The sequence below is a fragment of the Aythya ferina genome, assembly GCF_964211825.1.
Source record: "Aythya ferina genome assembly, chromosome: 6".
NCBI lineage: Eukaryota > Metazoa > Chordata > Aves > Anseriformes > Anatidae > Aythya > Aythya ferina.
The window spans coordinates 36,569,965-36,582,853 of record NC_140303.1 but is presented as its reverse complement, the minus strand read 5'-3'; the positions used below and the strand labels follow the sequence as shown (position 1 = coordinate 36,582,853).

Genomic DNA, 12,889 nt, shown 5'->3' with positions numbered 1-12,889 from the left:
CAGTGAAATCAGATATGCCACTCAAATCCAACACATTATTGAATTTTTCTGCACACTAAAAACAGTTAAGATATATAAAGAGCCCTTTATTAAACAGGTTTCCAGTTCACTAAAAACAGATTTACAACTCACGAGCAACCCATTATCTAATATGTTTTTAGCTCACTGAGAACAGATTTACTACCCAGAAACAACCCATTATCTAACATGTTTCCAGTTCACTGAAAACAGATTTACAACCCATACGCAAGCTATTATCTAACATAGTTCCGACTCACTGAATATTGATTTAGAATTCATAAACAACCCATTATCTGACAAATTTTCACCTCACTGAACAGATTTGCAACTCATAAACAACCCATTAGCTAACACATTTTCTGCTCAGGGAAAGTAGATTTACAGCATATAAACAACTTTATCTAACTTGTTCCAGTTCACTAAAAACAGATTCAAAACTCACCAAGAACCTGGTACCTGATAGGGTTCTGTCTTCAGCAGGAAAGACATCAAAACAAACAAACAAAAACAACAGTGTAGCATGTGCACAGTATGCCATTCCTTAACACCTTTATTTTCATGCAGCATAGGTTTGGGGAGTGAATTCTTTCGTAACTTCTAACTTTATTTCCTTTGGTCGTTCAGTTAGTAGGGACTTTTTCTTTCTTTTTTTTTTGATAAGTAACTGGATGGAGTTGGGCCTGACTGCTGACCTGTAAAAATTCCCTGTTTTCTTGGCAGTGATGTCTCACAAATAAATATTATTTTGATTGAGGAATTATTTAACCACTCGGTATTGCTCATGATTTTGTTACTATAGCATCATGTAGAGTTTCATCCAGTCTGTGGAGATTTTTAAAATTAACATCATTATAGCAATATCTGTTTTAAGTATGTTGTGACAAGACTACTTTCTTTATCATGTGTTTTGATCTCAGTCTTTCCTTCCAAAAAGGAAAGGATGCCAGATGGTACATTTCCTTTTCTTTTCTTTTCTTAATCTTCCACATTTTAGTTGTGAAGATCACCCTTGCAGCTCACTTTAGACACGTTAGACTGCTTTAAACTGGATATACATTTGTGTGTTTTGTATCCTGTTGTGCTGTAAAAGCTTCAGGAACCTGTTAAGGCAAACTGTATTTTTACAGTTCCAAGAAACAGAATCCCAAGTGCCTTTTTTCTTCATAAATCATGAGAACCTTTGTGACTTTCCTGTTGTTTGTTGTCGATGGTAGTTCTGTATGAAACAAAACACAAAGGGATTATATTTGGAAAATACATTTTGATACATACTTTTTCTGTTCTTCCAGTTTGAAGAATCATGCAGGATTTACTCTGCAAAAAGGACTATTTTTTCACTTTGTGTAAGCATTCTGGAGTTTTTGATTATGAGAAGCAGTGACTTGGAAATCATATCCTAACTCATTTAATATTCTAGGAGGGGTCTAGAGAGATTACGTACACTTTGAAAGTTGTTTGTCTTCTAATTTTATCTAATTTTAAGCCCCAATATACTACAGGCATTGTAGGATATTGAAGAAGACGTTAAATACAAGAATCAGTATGTTCGCTTGGCCATCACTGAACAGGTGTTTAAATCCCTACCTGAACCAGACATCCCAGCTTTTGCCATTCTGTTGAAGAATTTGTTACTGAAAACCTAGGTTAAAATGAGGTAATGGAACATTAAACAGAAAAGAATAGCATTCACTAGCAGTTAAATGCATAAGGTTACATTAGGACATATTTGGAAATGTGAGTTGTTTAAATTGCTGCAAGTTATCAGTCTCATTTGGGACAGTATGGTTTACTCTCATCTCAAAGGGAGCCTGGAGAGCATTCTGCTCTTATTTTTCTTTGTTGTTGAACACTTCTAGGTGGAACAACACCATTATTTCAAACTTCTGAATGTTTCTGTAATATTCAAACTAGAAGCCATTTCATATGCACTCTGATAAAAGTATATGAAGTACTTTCAATCTTTATAGGTCTAAATAGACTTATCTTCCATCTAAATGTAATTTTAGAGTAGATTGAAATGACTGAAAATGTTTCAACGGAAACAAACATCTGTTTAATATAAGAGATTTTTAATATTTCATGCGTATCCCCTTCTTATACCACATCTCCCACTGGCTGTTGTTTATTTTGTCAACTGATAAATAGCCTGCTGACTTTCTTATTAGTGACGTGATTATCTGAATAGAATTTTTTTCTACATTGGATGGGAGGTCTCAGCTTGACCTAGAGAAAGCCAGTGGAAGATATTATATTATTCCCAAGGTAGATTCTTCATGGTTTGGGTGGAACAAACAGCTAATTGGAGCCTTAATTCATTTAAAATTATGAAGATGGGTTGTATCCTAAACTTTTTGTTTCCTGTTAGGAAACATTATTATCACCGTGGATTGAGCCATTAGGCCAAAAATACATAATATTGAACAGGATGAACCTTGTTTTATCCTTCTATGATATTCATGATTAAGCCCTAATTCCCAAACCATCTGCCAACCTTTTCTTCTTTACTTTGGTATCCCTCCTTCTCTGTCTGCCTAGAAGTAAAATGCTATTAACAGCATCCATGTCCCTTCTTCCTTCTCTGATGAACATGAAACTGTGGGTCTGTAAGTCTGAAGAAGTCTAAACTTTCTATCAAGTGAGAACTGAGAGAAGACAAACTCAAACCAGTTCTCTGATGAACCATCTCTGTGAACTGTCTTCCATCCCACTACAAATGCAAATTAAGATTAACTTTAGAGAGTAAGTTGCATGCTATTTGATGACTAACTTGCATTCAGGAGCAAGAAGTTGCCTCAGAATTTCTGGAGGCAAAACTGAGGATAACATAGAAGTGTGGTGTGGTCATAGGAACAACTCTGTGGACATGCCCTATGAGCTTAGATGAAGAGGCCATGCTGACTCCTATGTCTTTTGACAGAGTGAGCCACATGCACCTCTGAGGCTGCAGACCTACTGTGTTGCTGTGGTAAGACTACACACGTACAATTGTCGTAATGTTAAATATCCTTCTTTCAAGATTGCCAGGTTTATTTCTGTCATGTAGAATAAGGTTCAATCTGTCAATGGTGTTAGAAAAATTTTCTTAAGAAAGTACACAGTCCAGTGACATACCTGTATATTTGGAAAGTGGTCTCTTAATGTGTACAGTGCAAAATTCAAAGCTTAAAGTTTCAAAGCTTATGTTTACACAAGGAATACTTTCTGAAATAAGAGCCTGAGCTGCTAAGCTAATAATGCAGTTTCCTTTTTTTATCATAGGTATAGGTTTGAGTCAATTTATTCATTAACCAACATCTGCCTCAGGGTATCTATAGAAGAGTGCAGCATTCAAGTAGGCTTAATATAGTGGTACAACACTAAAAAGAAAATAAAAGAATTGGAAATTGAAGGAGAGAGGAAAGGGGAGTACAGGCAAAACAAAGCAATCAGAAATGGGAAGAAGTATTAAGATGAGATACTGTTGGTGAGCCATTTCTTTCCTAACTATGTAAACAATTACACTAAGACATTTTTGCCAGTGTAATATCCTTCATGGTGAGAAAGGAAGTGTTACGTGAAAAAAAGACTGCTTCTGTTTTGAACTTCAGGCACTAGTGTCTATAGAAGGCAAAAATTTATTCACTGCTAACATAAAGTGTCAGATACTGTGATGTATTGTAAGGCTTTTTACAGTCTGAATCTTTTAAAGGTGTTCCAATGTGTGCTACTATTCTTGCTAACTAAATGGCTCCAATTTAACTGTCAAAAAGGCATTTATATTCCCATTTCTCTTACAGAGCATTAAATTTGGTACATTGTATGAGGTCCCTTTCGTTGTTGAGCTTTCTTCTCCACAAGAAATTTTTAATCTGTTAAAGATAAATACTTTAATATAGTTGCTTTTAGTTCTGTAAACAAATTGCATTTATTTTAATTGTATATGGTATAGTTTCAGTGATGTTCACTTTTTAACAAGGTAAAAATGAGAGACCATTGTTAAACCTAAGACATTAAGTAGTAAAAGCTAAAATTATTATTACAACTGCTACCTTGTTAGAAAAAATAAAATGTCTGGTTTATCAATACATTTTGGTTTTGTATGTGGTGGTATATTATGATTAATGGGTAGAATTTACAATCTGTACAGTAAATAAGTATATAGTTAGATAACATTTACTAACTTTATACTTATCAGTTACTATTCTAGGCATATATACTTTTGCACATTCCATGGGTTGTTTAGTTATTCCTACCATGAAACTGAAATGTGTTTAAGATGGGAACTAACATACACTGATCTTTCAGTTCGCTAGCATTCACATCCTCAGTATTTGGGAAAGGTGCTTTTGCCTCCTAAACTGGAGATGATTCATAAAGAATTAACAGTTTGTAACTGCTTCAACTTTCCATGTTGCTTTTAAATTTTTACTGGTTTAAATTTGCTGATGTTTTTACATCAGCAGCTGTGGCAAAATGTCCCATGAACACTGTATGATTTGCTGACTGATCCTCTGAGTCTTTCCTTCCAGTATCTCTGTCCTGTTTACATTATCAGCACTCCATAGCTTATAAAACCCTATTGGTGAGCATTCAAGTGTTTGTTAAGTGTTGATGGGTGATCAGCTCTTAAATGTCCAGCTTCACGTACCTTGTCCAGCTCCAAACTGGAGTTTACCACTGCCATCCCAGAGATGCATTTAATCAATATCTAATGCACTTCATTGCACAGAAATATCCTCCCTCTATCATTACTTTTCCATTGGTTGGTTAGTTCACACAATAAAAATCTATCGTGTTTTCAGTTGGCTGACTAGTTCATCTAAGTATGATTAAAGTCATCAACTGCATGTTACGTTCATGGTCTTTTCCATGCTTAATTAGAATGACTCCTTGCCTGAGCAGTTTCATCAGGTGTTTTGTGTAGACCTTCATGAGTTTGCTGATTGACTAGGCTATAAACATCCTACTACTTGGGTATCTGCCTGCCATTCATGCCATACTTATTTCACATGTACAGTGATTGCACATAATATTTTATACATCTTCATGGATGCAGACTAAGTCAATGTTATAAATCCAGAAAGATACTTACCTATTAGTTTCTTTTTGCCACATATTTAAGAAGTGTTCTGTGAATAGTTATCACACAGAGACTGAATTTTCACTTGTTAGAAAGTCACTGAACTTTTTAGAATCTGAGATTCCAGTATTCTACTTTCTGAAAAAATGAGGATGTTTTTTTGCCCTCCCCCCCCCCACACACCAAGATTCCAAAATGATTTTATTTCTCTTAAGTTCATTCACAGCAAATGTTCATCTTTCATGCTTACTGCAGTCAGTTAGTCAGTTTGAAGGAATAGAGAGCTTATATCCACGGAGCTGTTTTTTCTGTCCTCTACTTAAGGTAGTTCTTGCCTGCAAGAACCCAAAGCCTCTGTTTATATTATCTTATTGCATCTTTAATGTCTAGTACTGTACCGCATGATTTTATACTTAACAGATATAGAAAAATGGTGATTTGTGGTATAATTTTGGCAAACTTTACGTGTGCACTAAAATTATATTTATAGGCTAAACAGGATAATGAGTTAATTGAACTGTTGCAATACAGAGTTGTCATATTTGATATTTAAGGTTTCTGTTACAATATAACATACTGTGTGCTTGTTATATATATGATTGATGTCAGAAACAATTAATAAATTAAATCAGTCTCTAATTTTTGAGTCAAATATAACTTATCTTGATTTATTTTTTCTTTGTTTTGTTTTAACAGCTTGTTGACAGTTCTTGCTTATCAGCTTTGCTAAAGAAAAGGAGTGTGTAAGAATATGAAATTAAATGAAAAATGTAGTTGAACTGGTGCAGTCAAAACTAAGAAAGTTTTGACTGTAAACTTCCTAGAAAATTTTAAAACTTGCAGAAGATAGATCAAAATCTAGGAGACAGTGAAATAGTATATACATTACCGAAAGTCAGTGGCTAGAACTATTGGATAATTTAAACTTTACACCCTTAAGTATTTATTTTGTATTTGCAGTAATGAGGGAGCTCTAATCTGAGTTCTTCAGTTATTGATTTGTTGCTTGTCTTTTCCCTGGGAAAGTCAGATGAAGATCAGCATGACAATATTTATAGGCCGCATCTCATCTGTGGTATGCAATCCATCTTCGTTAAGTTCAGTAAAAGTGATAGATAGCATTTGGCAACATAATGATGTGATCGCTCTACCATTGCCTTTGTAAATCATAAGCTGTTGCATTCTCTTGTGTAGATATTTAATCAGTTATACACCCCATTGCTGATTTAATTCAGAATGTCAGTGGCAGGTGAATAATGTGAGTATTTGTATATTAATATCATATTGTATTAATGTTCCTTTCATTTAAGTATGCTATTCATGTGAAAATCATAAACTGTTGCTTCATGCCTAGAATAAATTTAATCAGTGCTGTAGGCATCTAATGCCATCAGTGTTTTAATTCAATATGTCAGTGAAACAAATGTGTTTCTTTTCATTTCCAGTTTCTTTATGCTATACTAATTTAGAATATTGTATGATGCTATGAAAATATGAGTCTGAGAGTAAACAAATCACTAATTTTCATCCTGTCAGTAGATTTGGGATTGAATCCCCCAATTGTAGCACAAAATAGGATGAGAACATATTTCCCTTATTTTTTAAAGTAACTGAATATCTGATGATATAGTAACTGCAACAACAACAAAATCCCTATGTAGTCTAGGGTATCCCTTAAGGAGTAAGAATTAAGTAAATGCAAAATAATTTCAGTGCAAAATGGTAATGATGTGACACTAGAATTCAGTTGCTTTGGAGTCTCCTCTAGTGACCTTGCTTTGGCAATATGAAGTTGATAAAAGATTTAGTTTTGAGGAGGGGGATCTGAAGATTGCAAGAGGACCATTTTGAGGGCCACTTCTGTCCTTAGTTGGTACCTGCTTTTAATTACACTTAATTTTTGTGACACTTTAAAATAATTTATATGCATGTTATGTTTCTTGACTACCATGTGTAAAACAAAACATATTTTTAACCAACAAACAATGTAAAAACAAACAAACAACCAAAAATCCTAGTTATATTGAAGATTTTTCTACATGATGTACTGAATAATTCATCCTGTTCATACTCAATGTTAATAAGAACAAAAGTAGTTTTGTTTTCCATTGTAAGAATTTATCTAAATCTTGGATGACTTTAGCACTTACTGTCTGGTCCTTATGTCACTGACTTTAAAACCACTTTCCTTACAGATTTGTGGTTTTTAAAAAGTATTAAATGATTCTCTTTTGTTTCGGTGGAGTTCTCAATTTCATAAGTGAGCAACATGATCAAAAAAGTTTGTTGAAAAATAAAGGAGAATTCTTGGTATTACTTCTTCAGGATTTTTATTTCCAGTGGAACTAAACATATGCACTTGGTATATGTTTTCAGCAGACAATATTTAGTTAGCATTTAATTCTTGTCTTACAGATAGTGTTCATATAGTGTTTTTTCTTTTCTTTTTTCTTTCTAACTGACTTTTCTTTCTGACTAAGCATATATTTTAGTCAAAGTGATTTTGTGGTGTTTAAGAAAACCTCATCATCCACTCACAGGTCACCTGAGCTGTTTAATAGTTTCACATTTAGGTTGCTCAAAGGTGAGATCAGTCTATAAGGAGACCTTAAAGGAGATCTTTAAGGAGATCTTTAAAAGATCACAAATACTTCAGGTAGTTCCTGAAATTCTTTTTATGAAAACACATTTCCATAACTGAATATCACAGAATCACAGGAAGGGACCTCGAAAGATCATCAGGTCCAACCCCCCTGCCAAAGCAGGTTCCTTAGAGCAGGCTGCCCAGGTAGGCATCCAGACGGGCTTTAAATATCTCCAGAGAAGGAGACTCCACAACCTTCCTGGGCAGCCTGTTCCAGTGCTCCATCACCCTCACCGTGAAGAAGTTCTTTCAGATATTTGATTTTGGGCATCCTTTACAGCCTGACTCTAAGCAATAACCTTTCAGATTACTTTTTTTCTCTTAAGTCTAAGACTTTGAAATTCTCTTAATCTTAGAGATTTATTGTATTTTTATTAGCTTTTAAATTTTTCTTTTAGAATTGTTGCTGTTGTTCTCTCTTAAATAGTGTTTTTATTGATTACTTTGTTGAAGTTCTTGTCCATTCAGAACATGCGTATATTGCAAGGTTTTTCAAAACAGAACATTTAGTTTTTTAATTCAAACAAGAGGAATATTTATTTTTCATCTGTATGCTAAATGTTTCTCCATATATGGCAAAATTGTCCATGACTCTTAAAATTTAGAAGTGACCGTTTCATTATTCATAATATTCATACTGTAGGAATATATTACACACCCTGATCTGGAGTTGCAGTTTGATGTATTTGTCCAATTTAATAATGTTAATGATTATACAAGAACATGATTTCTGTAGAAAAATAAAGACCTCTTAAGCATAGAAATTACAAGTAAACCCACATATATCTTCTATTTCAAGACCATTTTAATCATTTTAGTTGTGGCAGGAACATCACTATCCTTTTTCTAGTACAGAACAGTCTTAGTCTATGTTGTACAAACAGGTTGCTTTTGAATCTCTTGACAGGTACAGACAAGTAACAAAGCTGAAGTTGACAGAAATTCAAAAGGTTACATGAGGGAAATGTGTTGTTGTTTGGTTGGTTTGGTTTGTTGTTATTTTCTGATAGGTGCCTTTCGATTGCTGCATGATTTGCTGCAAATCTTCGTTAAATCTTCACCTAAAGGTTATGTCTTTATCCACCAAGCAAAAGGCTTGGTTTAATTTTTCGAAAAAATTCCATAATTAAGGAAATTAAGGAAACATTCAACTTGCATAGATATGAAAGGGTAAAAAAAAAAAAAAAAAAAAAAAAAAGGATAAATGCTCTGATGGTTTGTTCATGATAAGTAATATGCAGAATTGGTCAGAAAATGTCAGTATAGTATACAGAACTGGCAATGGCAAATTGGAAGAATTCAACATAAGTGAAATGGAAATTAATAGATTAAATTAGAATTGTTTTCATGGTTCTATATTTTTAACATTTATCATTTTTCCTAAAATTTCTTTTAATTTCACAGTTTAATCGAAGGTTTGCAAAAATTGACCAAGAAGTGTATCAGTACCTATATCTCAGATTTCTGCCCTGGAAATAATCCTGGATCCAGACCAGGGTGCAAAATGGTTCACGTACACAGTGCTTGGCCTAGTGCCTTAACGATGTTTTAGACAATCCCAAGTTTCCATTTAATCCTATCTTGTGTTTCTCTTGCTCTGAGAAATTATTATTGTTAGGATTTCATCTGTTTCATGTTGCCTAAAATACTGTGCTGGCCATGTCAGCCCTAAGAGTAATATTTTAATGTTACGTTGTCAGGAATATTTTTTGCATGTCCTGAAGTATGGTGTGAGAAAGTTATGGTGTGTTTGAGAAGTACAGATTTCAGTGGTTGGGAGGTCTGTGGACAAAAGGAACGAAGTCTGGCATTGTACTGTTTATACTTCCTGCAGTGTTGTTTCAGCAGCATATTTTTTTTGCCAGAACCATGCCAGAGTACATTTCAGGAGGAATTAGTTGTTTCATTCATTCCTGGCATAAAGTAATATGCATGTGGTGTGGGAGCTCATTGTTGCAATATCCAAGAATGAAGCAACTAGCTTTCTTAATTTATCATACAGAAAGATGATACCAGAAACTATGTAAACCATAGCTGATTATAAGCCAGCATTCAGGCATGTTCTAACTGGTTTTAAAGTACTAAAGTACTTGCACATCTCTGTCCTGCTGTTTGAAAGAACTACCTCTCTTTGATTTCAAATTGTGATGTATATTAAAAAATAAAAAAAAGTAAAAAATAAGGAAAGAAGCATTCATTTGCTATATCTCAATATGTTTTCATGCTTAAAATTAAAAATAAATGAATATGGCCATCGCTCTTAAAGAAATACTTGTAACCTGTTAATCTTTGTCACATCCAGAATTCTTATCTAAAAGGTAACCTTTACAATGGTCAGAATAATTTTTTGTAATTTTCAAGTTGCCTTCAATGCCAGTTTAAAACTCATTCACTTTCTTGAGTTACTTTAAGTGAACTAAATATATTTTATTCATTAATTCCCCTTCATAGGTAGGGATAGCTTTTCTACATATATTCACCTCCATTTAAGGAGTGTCATCCAATTTATTTCTTCTGTCCTTTCTTCTGTAAGTAATTTGCTGTGACTTCTCTACAGTTAAATCATGAAAATGTAATCAGGAGATCTCCAAATGCAAAGAACGAGAAATCTAAAATACTGATTAATTATTTACTTCATAGTTTTAATTTAGTGTTAGCAATTTTGGTGTGATTAAACTTTTGGTGTGATTTGGGGACTTTCTGTTCTGTTTGTATGAATTGCATGGTAAAAATTACATCTTCCTGAAAGCTGAGTGTAAATCAGCATAATGTAATCCTTATTATATTTTTAGGTTTTGTCTTCTATAGTTCATTAATAGCTGTATGAACCTTCTGGTCTAAAATTGTTTCTAACAAAATAATAAGTGAAGTAATCAACATGCATTTCTGTGGTAATTCAAAAATAATGGTAGGAAATAATTACTAATTCTCACAGTCTGTCACTTTTATACATTGAAATCAGATGCAATTTATCTTTTCTGGATGTTAAATATATGTTTTAGCTGCTTATTAATATTTGCTTTTGTTTCTAACGCATTTTTTATGTAGAAAGAAAGAGTGTGGTATTGTGGCTTACTAAAACAGTGTATTGATGCTACAACATTCAAAGCTGGTCTTTTTTCAATGTTTTTCAGATGTTTTATAAAAGCCTACTCATATAACAGTAACAGGACATTTTGATCCCTATTAATGTAATGTGTATATCTGTTACAAAATACATCCAAAGATAAGGTGAAATAGTACAAGTAATTAGTAAAAACATGCCAAGACTTCTCTTAAATGAAGACCAAACTTGTAACTAATTTACTGCCATCTTGAATAAAAGCTTATTATTTCTAATGTATTTGCTGGAGACACTGTAGTGAAAATATTATTTCAACAAGTGCTAGCATTGACAAATACAGTACAAGGATATTAAGAGTGATCTTGCTCCCCATATTTTTCAATATTTTTTAACTTTGGTTCCATGAAAAAACAACAACAACAACAAACAAACAAACAAAAACAACACAGGTGGAAGGTGGAAGTATAAAGGAATTGATGATACCGATGATAATTGAAAGGAATAATAGGCTGAATTCTGTGATTCTCCCAACTCTGATTTTGCAGGATCAACTTAAATAAGAAAAGGTCTCTTTAAAAGGAGTTTTATTTGCTCTTTCTGTAACCATGTTTTCCAGATGTTGGGTCAGTGGAGGGACTTGCTTATCATAGAGCTTGGGACACTCTGTATTGGACCAGTTCAACCACATCCTCAATCACAAGACACACCGTTGACCAGAGACGTCGAGGTGCATTCAACCGGGAAGCAGTAATAACAATGTCTGAAGATGATCATCCACATGTGTTAGCTCTAGATGAATGTCAAAAGTATGTATGATGATGATGATGCTTTTACCAGATTTTGATTTTTAACTAATGTCAAGAAAACAGCATGACCTTTTCATTTCTTTATTTCACAGTCATCTCATACAGCTGAACCCTATGAAGGTTTAGTGGATTTCTTGTTTTACAAGACAAACTTTAGTATAATTTTTTTAAAGCAATCACAGAATGAAGCTACAAGATTTTGTATGTTTTTATGTTTCAGATCAAATATTGATTGCATTTTCATGGTACATTAAAAATCCAAGCTGATTTCAAGAAATTTCAGCTAATGCAAATGGGCAGTCTCACTTCCCCTACCACCACTTTCGATGAGTGTATAAATTACATCCATATCTCATTCCACAACATTTTGTCTACCATTGTTCAACATCAGCCAGGAGCCTGATGTGCCCACTGTAGAACATACCAAGGTCACTTGATTCCCTATTATCCCTCTTTTACATACAAGTCCTTTGGCATGTATTTTTTCTATTGTTCATTCCATAAAGAGAATTAAATTATAAAATGTATCTTACGGTTTTCTTTATTATTTTGATTTTAATACAGCTTAATGTTTTGGACTAACTGGAATGAGCAGCTCCCAAGCATCATGAGATCTACTCTCTCAGGCAAGAATGCACAGGTTATCATTAGTACAGATATTCTGACACCTAATGGACTCACCATTGATCATAGGGCGGAGAAACTTTACTTTTCAGATGGCAGCTTGGGAAAAATAGAGAGGTGTGAATATGATGGATCACAAAGATATGTAAGTAAAACATAAATCACAAATATATTCACTGCAAATCTGTTAGTTTGCATTTGTTACCATCTTTAAAGTGAACAAAATGTTACAAAAATAATGTTTCTTCTACTATTAGTTGTATATTATATCTTAAACTGAAAAAAAAATCTGACCTAGAAGTAGTGCTTTATTACCTCGGCACATTCCAATTTGTGAAATTCTGAATATGCAGACCATTACCAATATCTCTACATTGATATTGGTTCTGAAGCACCACTGCACTAAAAAATCTGTATAAACTTGGAAAATGGTGGGGAAAAATGTAGAAATCAGTAGAAGACATAGAGAGATATTCTACTTTTCATAGGAGAATTATAATTTTTCTTTGTGTGTAAAGCTTTGCTGAAATCACCAGAATTTCTCTTGTGTAATGCTTATGAGTGTGTTATTCTACAAATCTCATTTCCTACTTTTCTAAATCTCAATTTTAAAGTATGTTTGTACTCCTTTACTCTTCTATCATCATACATTTTGGTGCTGGAGTGCTCAG

General features: G+C 33.5%; 1 protein-coding gene across 1 annotated transcript in view; it reads left to right on the top strand.

The window, feature by feature from the left end:
• The window catches only part of LRP1B (LDL receptor related protein 1B), a 542,116-nt gene that overhangs the window by 389,390 nt on the left and 139,837 nt on the right, over positions 1-12,889 (top strand). Inside the window, exons 42-43 of the mRNA XM_084523375.1 lie at positions 11,405-11,594; positions 12,159-12,363. Coding sequence (XP_084379501.1) covers positions 11,405-11,594; positions 12,159-12,363 — 395 coding nt within the window. The remainder of the gene's footprint in view (positions 1-11,404; positions 11,595-12,158; positions 12,364-12,889) is intronic.